Genomic DNA, 24,578 nt, shown 5'->3' with positions numbered 1-24,578 from the left:
GAGAATAACGCCCGTCTGGTGAGAAACACCGAGAGCACAGGCCAAACACTCTGTAGGGCAGTGGTTACAGACCGAGTCTACAGATCAAAGTCCTGTAGTCAAATGCAGGAGCTTTGTGAAGTCTGCGAACAGCCCCTCTGCGAGCCTGCTCACAGGTTGGAAAGAACCAAACACGACTGTGCGGGAAGCAGGGAGCACACACAGCGCCCAAGCCACCAGAAGTTAAAGCCTTATGGAGCTTGGCAAAGCAGAGGCATTCCAAGCCAGTAAGCATTGGCGTTTTTAAGGTCTCGTTCCGTGAAGATGCCCGCCCACCCCACTGATTTCAGTAGGTGATCCTGAGCGTGAGTGAGGGGCGTCCTCATACTTTGTATTACTACTGCTATTTGCCCTGCTTGAGCGTGGAGCCCTCGACATCGCACCGGAGGCGAAGCTTTCCAGGTCTCCTCAATGCTAGCGAATGTGTTTTCTTACCAAAAGCGATTTTCTGATTCTTCCGCGTGGATTCCTTACCTCTGAGCGACAGCTTTGCTTACCTTTTCCCACTACAAAAAAACAGTACAAGAAACCTAATACTTTCCTATCCATTTTTCTTAACAATTGCCTTCTACAAAGTTAAAATGCCCTACGGTGACAGCTTCTACCGTAGGTTAACCACAAGAGAGAGTTCAGATTTTAAAGGAAGACAAACATGTCTCTGGCTAGAAGCCTGTAACATAAATATGTGCTTAGGCCCCCCAGAACGTCTAAGTAAGACTACCAACTGACTATTAATTGAGCAAATAACAGATTTTTTTTTTTTTTTTTGGTTTTTCGAGACAGGGTTTCTCTGTGGTTTTGGAGCCTGTACTGGAACTAGCTCTTGTAGACCAGGCTGGTCTCGAACTCACAGAGATCCGCCTGCCTCTGCCTCCCAAGTGCTGGGATTAAAGGCGTGCGCCACCACCGCCTGGCATAACAGAATATTTTAACATGGAAAAAAGCAGACGTTATAATAACCTTTTTTTTTTTTGCGGCTAAAAAGTAAAAGTTCAATTATTTTTTTACTTCATTGATTTTTTTTTCCACACTGCATTCCTAATACGGAGTATTAACTTTCCCTTATGTATTAACTCCTTAGCACTGTTCTAGAATCAGTACCTAGCATGTATGAGCAACATACACACATTATAGCTCCCTCACGGAAATCTGTGGCAGCAAAAGTGTATCCAGCCCAAGATTAAGAAAAAAATTTTGCTTCCTAGCTTTCTTGCTATCCCACTAGACATAAATAAACAAACAAACAAACAAATAAATGGATGCAAAGGTCATTATCACCAGTCCCATGTGTTTAACATAAAGGCTTAACATCATGTCATTGTTCTGAAGGGCAGTGACAAAATGTGAAGAGGCAGAGAAAGTGGAGGCCCAGGGTCAGGGACCAGAGGAGCCTTCGGCTCGGCAGCTAACAAAGGTTGCATGCACGCTTGCACACACACAGTAAATCTGGAACTAAAAAACCTTCCATTTCAATGACGATGACGAGATTTCTGCAACTGAAGGAGGGCGAAGAGGGGTGTACGGGAGAGCTTGGAGGGAGGAAAGGGAATGGAGAGATGTTGTGATTATTATAATCTCAAAATAAAAATAAAAATAAAAGAGTGAGATCGTGCACAAACTCTTTCACTAGGCATGTTAATACCTTGACAAGGATGCCGATGCGCTTGCTAAAGACATGCGGTATTACTGAGATAAGGGGAGAGTTCTCCGGGGAGAGGGGGCTGCTTAGCTTGTGCAGGCAGACACAGAATGACACCTTAGCTAAAAGGTTATGTAAACCATTTGCTGGAAAAACAAAGACCAGGTTTTTACATTCCCGAACCCTACTATCTGTTTCAAGCGACTTGAGAGCTGAAATTCTTCGCACACACACCATCAGATTGGGTGACAGTTCCAGCTCCGAATTAATAAATCATTTCTGTAGTTTTGGAATGCAAAAAAACTTTTTTTTTCAGCCACAACTGAACCTACTTAGCCAAATAAATACATTAATGAATAACCAAAAAACCGACCATTAATGAATCCTGACCTTAACCCTATGCTATTTCTTAATGTTTTTTTTTCTTCTTAAATAATATAAAGACTTTTGAAGTAGCACTATCGTTTCAGTATAAGCTGATCAGGATGATATCCTGTAACTTTAAAATAAACTCCTAATGAGAACTCCACTAATATATAGAAGAAAAAAGAAAAACAATTAGCCAACGTTGAAAGGAGATGAAATGTACTTTTTATTGAGGATTCTTTTTTTTTTTTTTAACATGCAAAGCTTATTCTAAAAGTGAATCTGTATTGAGCTGACCCTGTCGCGAAGGAAGTCCACACAACGGGAAAAACCAAAGCTGTTTACACAAAACTTCATTCCAATTGCTCAATCCAGATAATTTTCGCTAGTGTTTGGGTTCAGAACTTCTGCTCTTAACCAAATAGTAAGTCTAGCTAGCTTGTGACTTTTGCTGGTAGTGCTTCTCAAATTTAGAGGAAAAAAAAAATTACATGAGAATAAAACCCCCACAGAGTGAAGCTAAATTTTTTAAGGAGTAAATTGACAAAAACAAAACTGAACAAAACCCCCACAACAATAACAATAAAATAACAAAACAAACAAACAAAAAAGGTCATACACTCAATTTGGCTTGCAGAAAGAAAACCAAAATAAAACCAGGCAATCAGTGTCCATAGTGATATTGCCATTTACATTTTAATTACCAGAATAACTGACATCATGAAAACTGAAAGTCAGATAGGAGACGGCATAGTCAAAAGGAAACCAGTAATCAATATTGCGTAAGAAATATTAATTTGAGGATAACTGACCAAATTCATTTGAATATGACCAACACTTCTGCGGACGGAACATGCAGTGCATTCTTTTTACTTTGTGACATTTTTAAAAAATTAATTAAAATTTATTTATTTATATGTGCATTGGTTCTTTGCCTGTATGTCTGTGTGAGGGTGTCAGATCTTGGCATTATAGACAGTTGTGAGCTGCCATACGGGTGCTGGAAATTGAACCTGGGTATTCTGGGAGAGCAGTCAGTGCTCTTAACCCCTGAGCCATCTTCCCAGCCCCTTCTTTGTGACATTTCTTACGGATCTTTTCCTAATGTATAGTTACATTAAAATACAGTAAGATACTTCCCAGCATGCACCAGTTACTTCCCTTTTCTGCTCAGAAATGTAGCAAAGGAAACAGTACCTATCAACTAGACCACACAGACAAGGGATGGATAGTGACAAAGCCTATCCGGAACCAGTCATTCAGATTGGACAGACTAATGCCAGCTAAAGCTGTACCTCCCGCTCCTGGTACACACTACACGGACTAGACTCTGCTAGAATTAGCAGATGCCCACTTCAATGTCTGCTTGAAATGCACATGAAAATCTAATACCAAACAGACTTATATATCACTACTTGATTTGGGATCAGGGTGAAGATGCAACCTGAACATTTGGAATTATGGCTAAGCAAAAAAATAAATTTAAAACAGGCCTAGGCAGAGGATCATGACATTGAGGTTGGTCTGGATGATAGAATGAGTCTCAGGCCAGCTTGGGCTATAAAGGGAGGACCTTAAAAATTCAAAACAAAAGACAAATATTGGCTCGGGTTTTCTTGAATAAAGGTTTGTCTTATTATTTTCACGTTTATTGTGAATCTGTCTCTCAGTGTGTGTATGCATGGGTGACACATTAAACATCTAGAAATCAGAGGACCACTCGTGGGAGTTGGGTCTCCTTCCACAACCATACTGGTTCTGGAGTTTAAAGCCTGGGGCTTGCCAGTGTTGGGAGGAGGAGTTTCTCCAAGGCAGGACATTGCTGGCCCTAGTTCAAGTCTCCAAGCACAGAATGATAGCATCGCCGTCTCCACAGCGAAGAGCAAGTGACCAGCACGGAGGGAGGGAGGGGCTGACCAGAAAACTGCTGGATATTCCTAGGGTTCTGTTTTCAGTTTAAAAGAACGAAACTGTATCACACTGTTTTCAGGTACGTACTATTAGTTAAAATTCTTATGCATAAGATGTCCCATGGAATCCACACAGAGCTCACGGTGGTACAAGCACTTAGCCTGGAATCTGTGAGGTTCTGGGCTCAATTATTGGTACCACAGAGAATAACAGTAACTAACTTAGCAATTAAAAAAGGATACCCTTGAGTTGCAGTATAAAAGAAGTCACTCTTGGCTGGAGTGGTTTAGATGCAGATGTGGGTGCTGGACAGTAATTTTAACTTCAAATGTTTGTTGTTTTGCATTTTGCGTGTTCCCTCTAATGCAAAGTTGGTGCACCTAGGTTCATATAGTCCAATGAGGACACATGACTAAATCCTGAAGGCAATCTGAAACTACCTGAACAAAGGTAACAGTGCTAATTAATACTGAACGTCTCTCTCGGGTTGCTGGAAATCACACAGCCCACCCACTTCCCTTTCTAACACAAGTGCCTTACAGCAAAGTCACCAGGAAGTCTGGAGTGAAGGAGATGCGTACAGCAATTTTCTGTTCTTGTTGGCATCAGAAAAGCCCATTATGCTCATTCGGGGCATAACGAAGTTATTGTTTTAGAAGAACTCTGTTCTGTGTTATGGTATTACAGGTGTGAACCAATGTGCCCGGCTCTAAATCCCAACTGATTGGTGAGCAAAAAAATGGCTATGTCTTGTTTAACATTTTATAGAAGTTCAATTTAAAAATAAATTGAATTGTAGATCATACGTCTTTTTCAAAAGTGTGAAAAAATCTGTATGTGGAATAAATATGGATTTTAAGGAGCTGGGGGAAGGGCTCCAACGGAATGCTCTGTTTAACTGTACAGGTTCCTGTGGTTCTGCCTAAGGAAGTGCACCTGCAAGTATTTTGTTAAAAAGAAAAAAAATGTATGTGCTGAAAATGCTCGAAATTAGGCAAATGGGAAAAACTTTAAAACAGCTCAGTTTTTAAAACTTTCATAGCTGATGTCATCTTTAAAAAGTGAAATTGTTTCTTTACATACAGATTAAAAAGGAAATTCAAACTATCTTATTGAAAAATCAATATGCTACTGTATTTTAGGGTTCGATATTGACAGCATTTTTACAACATCTAAAGGTAAACGAGGAATAAGGTAACGAAGATAACGTCTGTCACAGACCTAAGGACGGCCAAAGAGATGAGTACCTCACGGCCAAGGGGCTCACAGAGTCCGGCATAGTACCTTATGCGTGGGCAGCTGGGGAGGCCAGGGGACCTAAGTTTAAGGGGGAAATGCAAGAGACAGAGTTCCAGCTCCAGTGACTTCAGTGGGAAATACAGTCAGAAAGAGAAAGCAAAGCCAAGGGACTCAGAACCGGCAGGCGAGCAGCACCAGAAATTCTGGAAACCAAGGCCTAACGTACGCCTCTCCTGGAGCTGGTGTTTCTGTTCCTCCAGTGGGTACGGTCGATCCGTAACTTCTGGGGTGAGGAGTGGGGAGACCCTCGTGGCGAATAGACTTGTAGAAGACCACATCTATATGGATTGCTCCCCCCCCCCATTGTCTTACCTTCCTTGTTTTTTCCAGCAGGGCATAAATGAATGGATTTGGTAAGTGGAGCAAAAGGAGCCTGCAGGGCACCAAGTGGGGCTTTACCACGTTCAGGTTCTGAACTGAACTCTGATGAGCAGGCTGTCTGCCTGAAAATCACCCAGCCAGCCACTCAGTGGCAGAGTGCCTGCCGGATTCAGCCTCCAGAACCATTACAAAGAGGGAAGAAAAAGGAAAGAGAGTCACTGCAGATATCCATGTGTTGAGGGAGGGGGAGGGGTCTCAATACAAAAACACACCACAAAACAACCCTAGATACAAGGATATTGAACAGGAGCCAGCTTTATTTTATAAATCTTCAAATATGGTCTCTTTAGGATTTTCAGTGTTAGGAAGCAGGAGCCCTTGGGACATGGGACTGTTCTCTCATGAGGAAAATCACATCCCTGTGTTTCTCCAAGTCAGCAATCAGCTGAGCTATTCTGCTTATCAAATGCATAAATATTTTTAAGTGTGGAAAAATATTTCGGTTCGGATTTTGAAGCACAAGCTATTCAAGGCACCGATTTTCTACAACACTGAAACTGTACACAACTCGAGGCCTGAAGGATAAGCAACTTTTTAAATATCCCATATTTACTGATAAAACCTAGAGCCATAAAAAAAATGATACGATAGTACCTACATAAGAAACTATACATTAACTGGGTTTTTTTTTTCAGAAGTAATTGAAAATTTTCAAAATTCAAACACAAAATAGTAAATTTTCACTTACTATAACACAGTTCAAGTATTCTCTTAAGTGTACATTTAACCAGCTAGAACATATTAAGTAACTCTATAAAATCGCGTTCCTTTCAAGATTACTGCTATACAAAATAGTGTGTCCATCACTACTCAGAATCATTCGAGCACATGGAAAGAAAGACGACCTCAGACAGGTCTTTAGGAGCAAGTATTAACACACAGAAGACTGCACACGTTAGTAATTAATAAAGCATCTGTAGGTAATTCCCCAAGTACTTGAATTCATGTAAACAAAGACTAGGCATATTCTCCTGTAGGGAGAATATGTACTAACCTAGATTAAAATATATGCAAATGGCTGCTACTTTGAACCATATGTTACTGGGATATCACACAAAACCAAGAGACATTACCTTATCCTTTTTAATAACTAAAAATGTTACGAATTTGTGAAATACAGGGTTGATACTTTTTAAGGCTAATAATGAAAAGGAGTAATTCTGCAAACCGGTATCCATCTGTTTGTCAGAAATAAATACAGTTATCTCAATGTATTGCTTCACGGGAGCGCATCTTCTCTGCCTTAGCCATGACATTCAATCAGTAGTTTAAAAACAGATTCTCCACACCGAGCCTCGAGTCTTCTACCTTGTCAGCTGCCCGACAACTTTCAAAAGAGTTTTATTCTCCTGCTTGAGCTGTTCATTTTCATCTTCTATGTCATCTAGGTCCTGGGGAGAGGGAGAGAGAGAAAACACTTTAAAAAATACTGAAAAACATTCTAAAGGAGACTTGAAATAAAAATAAAACACAAAGATAACTCATTTACTCAATTAATTTTAAAGTAATAAGCTCTAAAAATTACACGGACTATGCTCTAACGTTACTTGACTGGGCCAATTCTCCTGGAACACCCAGTTTTTCAAAACCAGCCAGAAGTCAAGGTTTTAAAATTGTGACACCACACACACACAAAGTGTGTTCCCTGTGCTAGAATTCTAGCCACAAATACATAGATAGCCATATAGCCCGTACTAAAACCATAGTAAGTTTTAGCTATGAGAAATAGTAGTTGAAGGAAGAGTAGGCACGTAAAGACTTATCTTTGCAGTTTAGAATATTAAAACTTGACAGAGTCCACCTGCATGACAAGAGCCACACAGCATTGTCGTGAGCGTACACTTTGTCGTTGGACTATCGGGCAGAAGATTAAAGCGTTAGCAAAGTCAAAATTCGCACCTATTCACAGACTGAACAAACGCTAAGAAACAAGTCTGTTCAAATTATTATAAAAATGAGGTTTCTAAAATTACTTCAACTGAGATCCGCCTAAATTTAAATGAAATGATAAAATACATCTGTGCATCATTAAGCAATACACTTGAAAAGGGCTCCTAAAATTAAAACTGTTAAAATACATTCATGAGTCATGACTAAATTACAAACTTAGTAGGGAAGCGGCTTTCTGCTTATTTTTAATGCTCTTGGTGTCTGAGACAGCACAAACACATCACGGGCATCACAAATATTTGCCGAGCCTCTTAAACTGAATTCCAGCACAAATAAAGGCATGCTTATAGTGGATCAAGATGAAAGACTACATAAGACCCAAGTCAAATACTGGCCCAGCCAACAGCGACACGCAACCTTGAGCAAGCTAACTGGGGTGCCTCTGTCCTCACCCACAATTTGCAGACATCTCCTCCTAGCTGCATTAGAAGATGCTGGCTCCAAAGCCCCCTCCTTTGGTGTGGCATATGGGATCAAACCCACGGCATTGCCTGACCTAGGCAAGCACTTTACCATTTAATTATTTTGTGGTTAGGACTGGATTAGGGGACCAAGCCTTGTCTCCTTGAAGTGAACCTTTCTTTCTTCCATCCCTTAAAATCCTCTAAAAAAGCAGACCAATGGCATCTCTTCTCATCACAGCCCCGAGTAGATGCTTCCGACTTCGAGCAGGAGAAAAGTCTAGGGCTGAACACTAAAAGGAAGGGCTCCAAACCCAACACTGCAGGGCTTGGGACTCAACCCAGAGCTGGCAAAATTCTTTGTATTGTCTGAAGATGTGGTGTGAGACTCGGCTTATAGCATGAAACGAGAGGTCCTACCATTAATGGAGGCTTTATTAACCAAAGAGCAAACCGTACAAGGCAATGAACAGGTTCTCCAGCCTCCCGTGCTTTCGTCCAGCTACTCAAAACACAAAGCGAAACAAACAGAAACACACACACACACACACACACACACGCACAGAAAACAAAATCAATCCTGGCATCGACACGCAAAAAGACTTACTCTGTTTAACAAATCGATCTCTTCCTTGAGTTTTCCGATCATTTCCTCCTTGTCTTGCATCAGTCTCACAAGCCTGAGGTTTTCTTGCCTTTCTCTGGCTATTTCCTGGTGAACACAGATCACAAAGCATTAACCAGGAGCAGATTGCTCATAGTATCTTAAAATGACCAACACCCATCAATCACAGCCCAGGACTGCAGGCATTGGCCAAGACCCTTTCAGCCACATCAGTCACAGAAGACATGTCTGTGACGACAATGCCACCTTGCCCCTTTGTCAAGGAAAGGGTATATACATACTTTTTAAAAAAACAATATTGAAAATATTTGTTGATGTGGGATGTCCTTCCATATATGTGTTGCTTTATTGGTTAATGAATAAAGCTGCTTTGGCCTATGGCAGGACAGAATATAGCCAGGCTGGAAGAGATAAAGAGAGTAGGCGGAGTCAAGGAGACGCCACGTAGCTGCCAAAAGAGACAGATGTAGTACCTTACCAGTAGATCACAGCCTTCTGGTGATACATAGATGAACAGAAATGGGTTAATTTAAGATATAAGAGCTAGGCAGGAATATGCCTAAGCTGTAGGCCAAGTAGTGTTGCAATTAATAGTTTCTGTGTGACTATTCGGGTCTGGGCGGCCGGGAAACCAATGCACAGGCTCCGTTTACAGTTATTCAAGGCTGCCAGATGCCAGGAACTAAGCCCAGCTCTTCTAGAACCTCCTGGAGTCTCTCAGAGGAACTTATTAAAAAGCAATAACGTGTGGTCTCTAAACCTTTAAATTTAAATAATGATTCCAATTAGAAACGGGTGCAAGCTTCAATGTAACCTACAAATAACCACTGGGCCAGTAGTAAATTGTATAAATCTCAAGATAATCTTTGTATCACAGAAAGTGACCTCCGTTCATAAAAACAAAACATATTTCAACCGATTATAGATCAAAGTCCGTGGGACACAGCCGAGATTCTGCAGTTCGTAACTTCATGGCGGCATTTGACTTGCTGTCGAAACATGTGTAAGCAAGTTTATCTTATTCCTACCTGAAAATGGTTCAAGCACCAAATGTGGGCCTAATTCAGAATCCCCAAAAGGTCTACATTAGCACTCGGTTCAGATGGGGTAGCACATGCAAATGTAGACAGCTCAGCTCTCAAAGACACTGCTCCTCATGCTACAAGACTCGACAGAAGAGGAATGGCTACGGAACTGAGGAGTCCGAGAAGCTGCCTCATGTCTAAAGTGGACAAAAAAGCAGTAAGGAAACCAGGAAACCCCTAATCACTAGGTCTAGGAGCTAACGCACAAGACAGCAAGTCAAAGTTGCTCCTGGAGTAGAACCAAGTATTTCACCCCCTGCTAGTGCCCCCCCCCCCCCGTTTTCGGGCACAATGCCGTGAAACTGAGAGAAGAATGCTAAGACGTGTTCATTTTATTTTGAATAATTTATAAGTCATACCTTTTCGAGATCTTCAATTCTCTTTTCCAATGTGGTACTGGAGGCGAAGCTGCCCGCCATGTTGGCGTCTCTGCTGTGTCTGCTGAAGCCACCTCTGTCTGGTCGGGGATATCGGCTGGAGGCGTCATCTTCTGGGGCAGTGCTTGTGCTGTGGAAATAAAAGTGGGTATTTTATATACATCCCTAGCACTCTAGATGAAAAAGGGCAAGGCGGTTTTCTCTTCACTCTGAACAATTAGCACTCCCTGAGGACATACACGATGTATCTAGAGCTGTAGAATCTAATCCTCACAATAGGGGTAAATGTATAACAGCACATGAATTCTTTGGGCCAATAACCAAGTGGCTGTTCGTGTCAGGTACTGTTCCAGGTGCTGAAGATGTCCATAGCAACCACAAACACGGGCTGTCCTTTCAACAGGGAATATGGGAATATTGTTCCAGGTACAGTATGGTAATGACCACCCACCACTCTTTAACCAAGGCTAAACACAGCAGGGACCTGAACTGAACGGACTGGGTCTCTTAGACCACCTACAGTGAAAATTCACTTCTCCTTATCTTTGGTTTGTTTTGTTTTTGGAGACAGGGCTCTGTGTAGCCTTGGCTGTTCTTGAACTTACAGAGATCCATCTACTTCATCTCCTTAGTGCTGAGATTAAAGGTGCAGCACACAATGCCTACTACCATACAGTTTGAGAGCTTCAGGCAAGGGGCTGGAGGTTGAAACACACAGAGACAGAGAGACACGGACCTCTAGTCACTGGCAATAAGCCCTTTATTCAATAGCACCACAGAGGCTTATATACCCAATACAGTCAGGTGGGCCAACAGGTGAAAACCTCACCCTCTGATCCTTAAGGCCAAGGCAACATGTGCTTGTGAAGCAGAGCTGGTAAACAACTTTGACACAGCTTTCAGTAACTCAAATCAGAAGGAAAGTAAAGATCTCTAGCAGGGAAGAGCAGCTGGAGGCCAGGACCCCAAATGGTCCCAACATAAAGGTGTACATCACCAATAATGCTGGGCTTATATTTTCTTTTTAAAAATGCTTTTTATTTTCCAAAGTTCAATGCCTGGTTAAATTCCAAAACTTAAAATCGACATATAATTAGAACAATAATAAAGAGAAGAACTGCCTAAAGTTGCGTATTTCCAGCTGAAAGTTTGTACACAGGCAACTTCTTATACGCTGGAAACTTATTATTCATACTGCAAACTTAGCCAGCACTCACTTAAATGCTTACAGCTGATTAACAGCATTGTCACTAAAGAATTCCATGTAACAAGCTTTACTTTGCTCTATTGTCTCCTTCTACATAAAAATTACTCCCAAAGTGAGTTCCAGGAAGTCAGGGATACAAAGAGAAACCCTATTGGAAAAAAACAAAAAACAAAAAACCCCGAAAAACATTGAAAATCTACAGGTTATGCTTTTTAAAATTTTTGTTTCCAATCTTCCATAGTAATCACTTGAAATAGTTTATATATAAAATTATTGCAAACTCTAAAGTAGCCTTCAGAGGAAAAATGGATCCCTGGTGTACGAACTTGCCATCAGAGATCTTTTCAACCTATCTGATCTTATGGGATCTGATGGTAATTTTCGAACACGCAATGCCACGGCAACCGCTGGCTTTGTCGATTATGCTAACTTGGAAGCCTGCGAAGGCTATGGAAGCTTTGCCCTATAATTTCTACCTTTTTTTCTTTCTTTGATCTTATCTGCCACTGACAAACATCTGACATTCCTTCCTTGCACAAAAGGTTAAGATAATTAAAAAAGAGAGAAGTGGGGAGTGGGGTTGTGCTGGGAGCCAAGTAAGTCTCCGGCGCATATTTATAAAGCTGGCGGCCAAACTGCGTTCTTATCTTGCAAAAACAGCCAAAGTTCATCCTGAAGTTCAAATACTCCGGACTGAAATTTTCCCTTTGAAAGCCAATGTATAACCACTTAGCATACAAGAGTCGATTAGCCTGGATGATAAGATCAACCTCGAGCTAACAGTTTTCAAGAGTCTCAGACTGAAAACATGACTGGTTATTCCCCAGTGCCTTTAAGTGGACTACTACGAATTCGGTCGATGGAGTTCGGCTCACACAGCAAGGCTTTCTCAAAGGGGAAAGTACCGCTTACGTTCTCATGCACGCACGCGCCGGCGTCTTCTGGGTGTGGCCACTTTGTCGTAATCACAGTGGGGGATTACAAAAGCAAAGCAAAACTGCAAACTACGCGTGGCCCCCTTTTAAAATTCATGTATTTTACGCGAGTTGTGTCCATCAGCAATGAGGCTGAAAAATAACTTGTGCCAATAATCAACGTGCCCATCGCCTATGGACGCTGTCTTGAGAGTGGACGGTCTCAAACACTGTCTTGATCCTAGTAACACGCAACTTCCCATGGTTCCCTTAGCAACCTACGCACTTTGCAGACCTGACTAGTCTATACCCTATGCGCTATGCTTACCTGACTAGTCTATACCCTACTCACACGTTGGCTTCGGCGTAGGCGATGAACATACGCGTATAGAGGTCAGAGGACAGGATCGAGTGTCATCCCTCAAGCATGGTCACATTTATTTATTTATTTATTTATTTATTTATTTATTTATTTATTTAAAAAATTGAGATAGAATCTGTTCGTTTGCCCAGAGCTTCCTAAATAAGTTTAGCAATCTTCAGGACCTACGTGCCTCTGTTTCCACAGTGCAGGGATTATAAAGCCAGGCTCAGGCTGCCATGGCTGAATTTTTTTAATGTAGGCTCTGGGGATCAAACTCAGGTCCTTGAGCTTCAGGGCAGAACCATTCCTCCAGCCCTGTCATGTTTTAACACTGGCAACCGGAAGAAAGACTTGGTAAGAATCTCACGAAGTACAAACTAATGGTTATGATAATCCTGAACATGTGTTTATGATGAAGCCAAATGCATCCTATCAGTCAATTTATTTATGTCATGCATTCAAATACTGCATCAATTTAAGGCTTGCACTGTTTCATTGGCCAATACGTCTTTGTGAGCGATGCGCTATAGACTTGAAATTTCTCGATCGTCACGGCTGCAGTCTGAACTCAGCTTTACTGAGAAATGACACTTCCCAACCAAACCCGTGAAGATGCATCCTGTACCTCTTTGGAATGACGTCCACAATCACACTCAATCTTCCCTTACTGTCACAACCAGAAAAGGTGTGTCTGTTCTCATCAAAAAAAAAAAAAAAAAAAAAAAGTCCAGCAAAGCTTGCTTTGATGTTAGTAAATTAGAATCCAAGATAAATACAAATTTCCTAAGATTTAGGAAACCATTTAAAAAGGAGAAACTTAAAATAATGAAAATATGTTTTCATTTATTTTCGCAGTCAATCCTACATTCAAATTGTTTCATTTCTGGAACTCAAATCTGACTAACATTAACACAGTTTCTAAGCACGAGAAATGCTCGCACCTTCCTCAACTCTTACACGAGTTTTTAGTCACAAATGACTGATACAAAATGCCAGATGCTTCAACAGCCTCCAGACTAACAGGCAACTTCCTTGTACCTATCTATGCACTATGCAAATATGACCACTCTATACCCTAGGCCCAGATCTGAACAGTGTACCCTAGGCCCAGATCTGAACAGTGTACCTACCCTAGGCCCAGATCTGAACAGTGTACCTACCCTAGGCCCAGATCTGAACAGTGTACCTACCCTAGGCACAGATCTGAACAGTGTACCCTAGGCCCAGATCTGAACAGTGTACCCTAGGCACAGATCTGAACAGTGTACCCTAGGCACAGATTGAAAAAGACTAAAATTTGTTTTATTTATTTATGCTACAAATATTCGTTCTTACAGGAAATGCCTATTTAAACCTTAAGAAACTACTGAATATGCTTTATTCTTCCCGAGGATCTGGTTTAATAAGAATTTAATACCCCATGATACAGAAATTCAAAGAATAATCCATCTGCCTATTTGCCTTTAAAGGCTACCACAGAAATGCAGAATCTGGAAGGTGCCTAAGAAGTTTACTTAAAACCTCCAAATCATTTTTAGTTCCTGGGCACAGGCATGATCTTGTGCATCTTAGCAGATGAACAGCCATGTGTCACGCATGCGCTTACGCATTTGGTCATGCTTCTCGTAAAGTTCCTAAGCCTGGACTTTACCTAGTTTGTGATCATTAGCTAAACTAGATAATTTATAAACCCATTAAACAAACAGTCTAACCTCAATATTGTGCAACGGGGACAACATGGACAAAGAAACTCGCTTTCTGAACACCTTCAGGGTCGACCACTGGGCGAGAGGTACAAGACAACATGTCTATACAGCCATGAACAGGACTGGTGGTTAAATACCAATGGCTGTTTCTTTTTCCCCTCTAGAGAAAAAGGTAAATAAAATCAAGATAGGGGTGAACACCTGTAATGCAAGTTCCTTGAGGAGGCTGAGGGAGAAGGAGCTACTCGGGCCCTGAAGTTAAAGAACATCCTACACAGTGAAACACCAACTCAAAGCAAAAATCAATCAATCAATTTATTGATAGTAAACGAAGATTGTAGTAATGAACACCTGCACCCCGACAGGTACTCTTGTACACACACCCCCTTGGGAAAGCCACTCACTTATCTAAAGCTAACAGCAGCTGAGAATACAGTACAGCAGCAGAGCCCTGGCCTCACGTGTATGAGGGACTAAATTCAATGTCCAGTGCCCAAAAAAATAAGGGCAACGAGAGGCCATTAAAGCAGGAACTGGAATAGAATTGCTTTTACAAAACACACTGCGAATCAGCATGGACAGCGCAGCAGTTAGGTTAGGTACTATAATTCACGTAGGCTATGATGTTAGAGCAACGAACAGCCCACAGTTAATCTCAATAAGGGCTGCATAACCAGGTAAAGACGAGATAATGAAATGAAAAAATGAATAACAAAGTAGTCCTTGCAGGCCTGAGGCCCTGGGTTCACACAGTGTCTGAGCCTCCAGCCTTAGCACTACGGACATCTACTGTTGAATACACTGAGCTTAGCCTGCTTTCCAGGTATCTAACAGTGGCTGATTCCTTTTTGTAGCACATGAGACAAATCAGAAAGAAACCAAATTCTAAGAGAGTTGATTGCGACTCAATGCAATAAATACAAAGAAGAAAGGACAAAGAAGGCTGAGACAGGAAGAAAGCCACGATAGGATAGATATAACAAGTCCTGTTGCAATACAGAAAAGCACCGAAACCATGCTAGGCTATGGTTCATACATTTTTTTGTTTTTGTTTTTTAGACAGGGTTTCTTTTGTACAGCCACGGCTGTCCTGGAACTCTCTACAGACCAGTCAGGCCTTGAACTCACAGAGATCCGCCTGCCTCTGCCTCCCCAGTGCCAGGATTAAAGGCGTGCGCCACCACCACCCAGCTATATACTTTTCAAAAATCCAAATTTTCTACATCAACCGCAGATATCCAGGTAGAAATGACAATGGTTTAACAAACGGAACACTAAGGCCGGGCGGTGGTGGCGCACGCCTTTAATCCCAGCACTTGGGAGGCAGAGGCAGGCGGATCTCTGTGAGTTCGAGACCAGCCTGGTCTACAAGAGCTAGTTCCAGGATAGGCTCCAAAACCACAGAGAAACCCTGTCTCGAAAAACCAAAAAAAAAAAAAAAAAAAAAAAAACCGGAACACTAACATGTGGATGTCTCTTAATGGCTCCAGGTTTGCTCAAAGAACAAGCTTAAAAGAATGTGCTGGAAAAAGAATGGAAGAAGGCTGAATAAAGACAGCCAACACCGTTTCCTTCACAGGAAAAACGTAACACTTTAGGGAGAACTGTGGAGGCCCAAAAAATGTGAGCCTATTTCCACCTCGTCTGAAGGTCAGAGAGTTTGAAGTTGCTCAGTTATTAACAACACTCAGGGCTACACATCCTGAATCAGGACATGGTTATTTGGATCTTTTGACATTAAGATGGCCATACAGCTAGATCCACTCTACTCGGACCAAGGGTGGGGGAGGGGAATTCAAGCCTACTTCTGCTCCTTCCTTTGAAACAGAAGGTTTGACCTTGGAAGAGACTGCCTTCAGGTTACTTGGTCTAGGGTGGGTTCACTGCCTAAACAACAGAATGTTAACGACTTGACATCTCAAAGTACCGAAGCAAGTAACTAACTGTTCTAGTTGTCCTTTGTAGCATGTTAAAGTGGTCCTTTGTCTTCTTCCCCTTGTGGTACTGGGGTATAAAAGTGTATGGGAAATTAAAAGCCGGGATTTCAGTATTCACTGGAATTCCCTCCTGGTACTATCCTATGTTTTCTGTTTTACTGTTTTCACATGCATCTTCATATTCTTTTTTTTTTAAATATTTATTTATTATTTATTATGTATACAACAGTCTATCTGTGTGTACGCCGAAGGCCAGAAGAGGGCACCAGACCTTATTGCAGATGGTTGTGAGCCACCATGTGGTTGCTGGGAATTGAACTCAGGACCTTTGGAAGAGCAGGCTATGCTCTTAACCACTGAGCCATCTCTCCAACCCCGCATCTTCATATTCTTTACTGCTATTTCTAAATCCTCACGCCCCTACCTTGGCAAGAGGTCTTTTTGTTGAGGCTGGTCCCTGACAGAGAACGACCAAGGGAGGGTGTGGGAATTCAGCAAGAGATGAGAAATCCATGGAGACCTGGGATGGCATCATGAAGTGTAAAAAAGTGCACTATAAATCTGACTCCTGCCCCAAGCCAGGGGTAACTACGAGAGTCACTGTAATGGTTTGTCCTGTCCCCTTAAGAGACAAGCCCCGCCCACTCTCTCCCTCATCCACTGAGGCAGGCAGATCTTCCTTCCTGCTTGTATCCTGAGTCTCTTCTGTCTGTCTGTCTCCCTCTCTCTGTCTCTCTCTAAGAGGCAGCTTCTGTCTTTCTCCCCACTTCTCCCCTTCCCCCTTCTCTCTCTCTCTCTCTCTCTCTCTCTCTCTCTCTCTCTCTCTCTCTCTCTCTCTCTCTCTCTCTCTCCCTCTCTCTCCCCTCTTCCCCTGTCTCCCCTTCCCTTCCATAACCCACTAAACAAATATACAACTTCATTCTGCATGGTGTGCCTATCCACGTCTCTGTCTCTCACTGGCTGCATGGCTGCCTGCCCAGGACCAGTGGCCTTTGGAGACCTGCAGTGTGGTCTCATGGCCCACTGCCCACTGCTGCCACTTGACCTGCAGCATTTTACTTAATCCCTAACAAGGACTATCACCATACACTCCAGTTCTAAAACAGAAGAGTTCCTCCAGCCCTCCCTGGCTCTGAATCTGTTCTGGAGAACTGCCTGATGTCTAGGCTTTAATTCACAGAACGAACACACTTGGGATCTCTCTCCAACTGCTTAGAGTCCAAATTCCCATAGATCAGGTAGCCGCTGCCTAAAGAACAGAGCCACTGCTCTAGAGACAGAAGCCACTGCATCTCGTCCACCCTGCACGCTCGCAAATGTTTGAAGACACTTGCAGTGAAAGCTGCAAACTCAGGAACCTGGCTAGATCAGCTGCAGAGCTGTGAACCTACAACACAAGTCTATGCCACACCCTGTGCCTCAAGATTAGATAGCGCAGCTCTGGCAGGCTCACACCTAAAGCTCTATCTCCTTCAAACTCCTCCTACTTGGTGCTTCAACTGCGGCTGCGGCAGTCAGCGCTCTTCTGAGAGGCCTAATAAGTCTCCTTATCAGCCTGTGAGCCCGTGCTAGAGACCCACACCAGACGTCTCAGCATTACTGCCGATCCAATCGTGGGGCCCGAAAACATGGGGCACTGCAGGTTACACTGGCAGAGGGCTTGGTGCCATGAGCACTTACTTCTGCCTGGTCCTAGACGGGGCCCATCTGCACTCAGTCACCTCCCAACTACCAACGCTCACCTTTGCACGTTTGCCCTTTGGCAAATGGCACCCCAGCCTCGCACCTGGACCTCTGCCACCCGGACTTGTCTTTCAGCAGGACCAGTGGTCCCACACTCCCGGTGCCCACGTCTACCACAAAGCTGAACAACTGCTTCCACAAACACCTGCAGTTTAGCTGGGCCAGGCAATGATGAACACAACTGGAAAAAAATATCATGTGGAGGCTACGCTTCTACACTGACAACAACGCCATAGCTTCTATCTAAACGACCACTTCAATTCATGTAAAGGGAAAAGATTTCCCCCAGGGAATCTACATAAAATTGAAAGAAGACAGCACAGCACAGCGCAGCGCAGCTATAGAGACAGCATAAGAACACTGGGGACATGAAAACACAAGGAAGCATACGTCCGATAGGACAAAAGAACTCTAGAACAGTGGTTCTAAATCATAGCCGCAGCCCCTTTGGGTCAAACAATCCTTTCAGAGGGTTGTATATCCGATATCCTGCATATCAGATATTTGCATTATGGTTCATAAGAGTAATAAATTAGAGTTAGGAAGTAGCCACAAAAATAATTTTATGTCTGGGGGTCACCCCAACACAAGGAACTGCATTAAAGAGTCCCAGCGCTAGGAAGGTTGAGAACCACGGCACGTGAAAGAAATCTATGAAGTTCTTGGAAAGAAATTCAAAATAATGGTCCCGAGGAAACCGAATGAGGTACAAGAGAATATATGTAAATAATTCAGCAGGTGAAGGGCAGAGATAAGAATCATATAAATGAATGAAAGGATTAGAAGACAAAAGGAAGGCAGGCACGTGAAAGAAAAAGGTGGGGACGGGTTAAAAAGGGTGGAAGAGATAGAGGAGGGAGAGGGAGGATGTAAGCAAAATGCACTCATGTGCAGGAAGCTGTCGAAGAACTCCGACCAATAAGAAAAGAACATGCAGCATAGGGACCTGAGAGTGTCCCTGTGTCAGCATAATAAAGGGAGCAGACTGGCGTCACTTGTGGAGAAATGAAAGCCACAGCGGTCAGGCACAGCACAGGAGGCCGGGCACAAAGGTTGGTCTCTGCGACAGACAGGAAGGCAGTGGTCACTAGAGACCAGGACGGGGAGTGGGGAAATGGAGGTTACGTGATGCCTACAGACACATAGCTACATAGGAGGAATTTGCTCTGGTGTTCTAGATCACAGTAGGGGAATTTAGTCCACAGTAGTTTAGGATATACTTTAGAATAAATGTGAGGACAGAAATTCCTAAAATAGGCAGATGATAAACATAAGGTATGGATATCCTAATTGCCCTAATTTGGTCATTACACCACCATTCAGTAGATTAAAAATACTGTATTCTAATTATGAACAAATAAACATCAATTAAAAAAAACAACAAAATCAAGTGTTAGAATTTCACTTATTAGCTGTAAGACCCCTGAATGTTAGGCATGTCGATGCATAAATGAAACCCTATGTGTGTGTAAAAGCAAAGAAGAATTGCAAAAAATTTAAATCAGCTCTTCAGCCCTCACACACACTAGATTTGAAAGAAATGCGACGATAATCATGACGGATAGTGTTACTTGATTTTGTTGCCAAATTTAGCTGCTTATCCTAAAACAGAAATGTTTTCAACCTATTTTATGGGCCGGATATGCACAATGGAAAATATTCAGAATAAAAAAATTTGCTTTATGAACCCCGAAAGGTTTGTGATGTTCTAGTTAGGAATGTTAATACAAACCTATGATCCAACGAGAACTGTCTACTCTTGGCTACAGAGATATTGACTAGGACGTTCAGTAAAGGGAAAGGAAAGCAGGATCATTGGAGATAAGCAACCCCCTTTACTGGAAGTTTTGCCCCTCCTGGGAATTTTCACATCTGTGGAAAGATGAGAGGGTGCTGCTGTGTTCAGGAAAAATAACACTGTTATTCTAAAGCCATCCTGAGAACGAGATTGGTAGCATTAAGAGATTACAGTCCGAGGAATTTTCCACTAATACAGTCATTTGAAAGCCCAGCAATGGGATGAAATACAAGATTCATGGGTAAAACCTTATTAAACAATGGGTATCGAACATTCAGAAGTGCTAGGCGGATCACGACCTTCTAAGTCCCCCGGCGAGCACACCATACACAGCTTGCTGAACCCCACAACCTGCTGTCATCCTCCCCTCCTTTAAGTGCAAGCACATCCAACTAAAACGCAAAGCCAACACCCAAACTCCATGAAAACTGCGACACATACTCACTATAAGAAACAGGAAACAGCTTAAAAAGGAATCGCTGTCCACTAAAGGGCCACAGACCTATCTTAAAGTCCTGATTGTTTTTCCAGACCTTTTTTTTTTTTTTTTTAAATTCAAAGGTTTTTTCTGGTTTGTCTCTGTCCAGTTTCACTTAACCCCACGCTCATGCAGCTCACGGGCTTGGAAACAGGAGGCTACCTGTGCATTGCCAACTAAGGATGCCACTAAGGTCACCTTATCCCTACATCTTTTCTGTACTCAACATGTATAAATTTAAGAATATTTGTTCAGGGGCTGGTTCCCAGCACCCACATGGTACTCACAGTTGTTTAAGTACCAGTTCCGTGGGTCTCATGCCCTCTCCTGACCTTTGCTGGTACCAGGGCAGACACAAAACAAAAAGTTTAAATCTTTCAGTGTTTCTTCAGAGTATCTCAAATCAAATACACTTATGTTATAGAAGAGAAGTCTTTCCACATAAACAAAGGCAAAGATTTAAGTTTATTAAGCCGTCTACCCAGAGGTAAATCTCCCGGACTGCAACATGTGTTCGTGAAATCCAGTGCACGGTAAAAAAATAAATAAATAAAAATTCAACACAAGCCGGATTATAGAAAAAATGAAGCTAAGGACATAGTCTCAAAAAACTACTTTCACTGACACAGTAAATGGGGTGAGAGAGAGGGAGAAATGTTACCACAGGCCTAAATATGTCAAATACCCAAGAAATACATAAAGGTGGTATTTTAAGATGAAGAGATGAAATACGCTTATGGCTGGCGTCACAAAACTTTCATGTGGCTCGTGATTTCCTGTGCAGTGTGAGGAAGAGGCGGGTGGGGAAGGAGGGGCTTGAAGCCAGGCTGGAAGTTACACCACCCACAGGAAAAGCGAGCTGCCGTTCGCACTGGGCTGGCTGACAGATGTGGGCAGTACACACCTGGCTGTGTTTTGAACGTTCCTACGGAGCTGAAGGTGGAAGTCACTTTATGTGCCCACCTCACACTCGTTCCAATTAAAACTATGTGCATAACACGTGAAATCTGAGAGAGGGTAAAATCTGTCCCCTGATGCATCAGCCAGGACAAACTGCCTTCCCAAAGCAGGTATTACAACGGAATGAAGAGAATGTTTTGCTCCAATAAAAAAAGCAACAGTGGCTTCCCACAGCTGTAGGTTTTCTGTGTATCCCTATGCTGTGTATGTTAAAAAGGCCAGGCGGTGGTGGCGCATACCTTCAATCCCAATGCTCGGGAGGCAGAGGCAGGCGGATCTCTGTGAGTTCTAGACCAGCCTGGTCTACAGAGTGAGTTCCAGGACAGGCTCCAAAGCTACAGAGAAACCCTGTCTAGAAAAAAAACCAAAGGCAGAGACTGCAGCTGAGAGCACCCACAGTTCACATGACTGGAAACTAAGTTGCAGACACCCACTTGCCACTGCGGGGCTGACGGGACACCGGATGATAGGATTAGGTTTTATCAATGCCAATTTTCTGTACTTGTAACATTTCCATTAAGAAGTCTACACTGTTTTTAGAAGGCAGAAAACGGGGCTCCATGGGCAAAAGCCTCTCACTGTACACGCCTGGGAGCCAAGTTCCACCCCAGCATCCCAGACAGGGGTGGGAAGAGGACTCCGTGAAGTTGCTCCCACTGTGATGCTGCATCCTCCTGGCCGCCTGGCTCTAACCCCTGGAACCCACAGAGAGGTGGAAGGAGAGGCAACTCTACAGAGATGCCCTCTGACCTTCCTAGGCTCGTGCTGGCACATGCACCCAGCCATACTCCCCTCACATATGCCCACAAACAAGAGCACATCAATTAATTAAAGGCTGAAACAATCGCGTGTGTGAGGATCAGCCCCTATATTCTGAGAAGCTGGAGAAAACCGTAAGAGAAGGAAAGTAATGATAAAGTTACGTTAACTGCAGACGTGGTAGGTGAGGCCTGCAGGTTTTCTCTTACGGCACGATTTCTGGTCAAAGAGAAAAAAAAAGACTTAAGGAAAGGTCACTGAACTGAAGCCCTTTTCTCCTACAGGTAAGAAGCCCCCTGGGTGCTACCAGGTGACCGAATAACAGTCATGCAGGGGCTTTACACACCGGCACACCTACTTATGTACTTGCATAGGAAGAGTGTTAAGAATTATTTATTAGCTGGGTGGTAGTGACACGCCCCTTTAATCCCAGCATGTGGGAGGCAAAAGCAGGGGAGTCTCTGTGAGTTTGAGGCCAACCTGGTCTATAAAGGGAGTTCCAGGACAGCCACGGCTGTACAGAGATAGCCTGTCTCAAACCTCCCCACCCCCCGCCATCCTAAAAGAATTATTTACTAGTAAACAGCTAATGCTGAACCAAACATGCTCTGAACACCCAGGGAGTTGCTACAACAGTGAAAGAGGAAAGCTTTACTACCTGTTGACTGAATTCCACGTTCAACTGCACGCAGCCCGATACAACCTAGAAAGCCCCTTGCCAAGGCCTTAAGGACCTGCATTCTCTTCTCCAATTTAACAAGGTACTAGAAACCTAACCAAGTAAAGACTCTACTGAGAGAATCGAACACTGGGAAAATGAAAACCCACAAACGCCAGCCCTTGTCCCATCTTCCCCAAAATGAGTATCAGAAATATCACAGTCTTCATCCGCACACATGAAATTTAAAATGGAAAGCTAGTCAGCGTGCACAGGACTTTCTAGACGAACAAACCGGAGTCTAGGTGCCGCATGGCCAGCCTGCAGCTTCATGGAGCTAAACACCTGCATTCTCAACATTCGTAGGAGACAAGGGGCGTGCAAGCGGTGAGAGAGAAGAGCATGCAGGGCCAGAGACTGGAAAACCCTAGAGACTTTCCCGCGTCGGTGCCAACTGTGCGTCCGTACAAGCCATTTGGTTTACAGAAAAGACTGTCTAACGTGATGGCAGCATTTTATCTCTCAGACCATTCCTCATTTCTGTCATCCCCATTTGTCAGGAGACACCCTCGTTAAGAGACTCCCGTTCTCTGATCGCTGCTACAACTTGCTGACAGATTAGTGAGGTAACGACCTGCTGACAGACGGTGACAGATAGTCCTGGGAGCTAAAGAACGGTTAATTTCAGATATATACTCTCAGCTCTACACTGCGCTTCTTAGACCATTACTAAAGTAGTCACTATACCTCAATGAAAAATTACTACAAATTTAAATTTCATTATTGACTCATTTAAGCAGGTTCTCACTAAATAGCTCAGGCTGGCCTCAAACTTGCCATTCCCGTCCTTCAGTTATTTAAAAGTATTCTTAGTAATACTAAACAGGGCTAAACCTTTGAAAGCTGAAAAGTAACAAATCACATACTTTAGGTCACAAAAATAAGAATGCAGGCAGATGAGCATGTCACACAGAAAATAATGGTTTCAAACCTTAAAAATACATACCACGAGAAACGATTTCTTACTAATTTAACACAATGATTTGATAACAGCACTGAAGAGGATGGTTTATTGTTACTGTGTGTGTGTCTGTCTTTATCTGTCTGTGTGCATCTGCGTTGTATGTGTCTCTGTGTGTCATTCTGTGTTGAGTTTGTGTTTGTGTATCCATGTTGTGTGTCTCTGTGTGTGCATCTGTGTTATTTGTGTGTTTGTGCATCCGTGTTGTGTGTGTCTGTCTGTGTGTATGTGTGTGCATGCATAAGTGCAGTACCCTTAGAGGTCACAAGAGGGTGACAGAGCTAGAGCTACCAGCAGCTGTGAGTCCCCTGATGTGGTGCTAGGAACTGAACTCTGATCCTTTGCAAAAGCAGTCCTCACTCTCAACTGTGAGCCATCTCTCGGAAATTAAGCATTCTCTCCCTCACTGAATCTGATTCAAGAACACAAATATAAAAGTGCCACTTATAATTTAAATTTTGATTAGAATTACATATTTATAACACAGTTGATAAGCTATCCCATTTTATCTTTGTTTTCCAAACAAACAAAACAATGATGGTAAATTTTCTTTTTCTGGAAATATGTCTATGAATGGTTCAGAGGTCAAAGCCACTTGGCCATGGTTTCTGGCAAAAGAAAATTTATTCTGTTTGGATCAATCTAGTCACGGTAAATAAAAACTACTCAGCTCCATATTAAGAAGCACGTTTCATTATAGGCACATGCAGACACGGAAATAAAAGCAACAGTAAACACCAAGAACTACCGGTGGGTCACGGATGTCGGGGTGGGCTAATTCAACTCCTGCCAGACCGGGCCTCTCGTCCCTCCCCTTCTCACAGATGGCACCAAAGGTAAAAACACAATCACATTTTACTTTGCTTGCTTGGTAATAAAACTGAGAGTTCTTATTAGCAAATGTCTTACACTTTAACATATGAATAGCCAAAAGCAAAGGTTTTACATGTGTAAGTCTTG

General features: G+C 42.8%; 1 protein-coding gene across 1 annotated transcript in view; it reads right to left on the bottom strand.

Moving 5' to 3' along the window:
- Window positions 1-5,572: 5,572 nt before the first annotated feature.
- Pawr (pro-apoptotic WT1 regulator) overlaps window positions 5,573-24,578 on the bottom strand; it is a 78,393-nt gene continuing 59,387 nt past the window's right edge. Inside the window, exons 5-7 of the mRNA XM_057757868.1 lie at window positions 10,056-10,203; window positions 8,594-8,698; window positions 5,573-7,026 (exon numbers count right to left, since the gene is read on the bottom strand). Of these exons, the coding sequence (XP_057613851.1) occupies window positions 6,940-7,026; window positions 8,594-8,698; window positions 10,056-10,203 (340 nt within the window). The 3' untranslated portion in view covers window positions 5,573-6,939. The remainder of the gene's footprint in view (window positions 7,027-8,593; window positions 8,699-10,055; window positions 10,204-24,578) is intronic.

The sequence above is a fragment of the Chionomys nivalis genome, chromosome 25 (genome assembly GCF_950005125.1).
Source record: "Chionomys nivalis chromosome 25, mChiNiv1.1, whole genome shotgun sequence".
NCBI classification, from domain to species: domain Eukaryota; kingdom Metazoa; phylum Chordata; class Mammalia; order Rodentia; family Cricetidae; genus Chionomys; species Chionomys nivalis.
The sequence above is the reverse complement of the archived record's forward strand: the minus strand, read 5'-3'. Positions and strand labels throughout refer to the sequence as shown.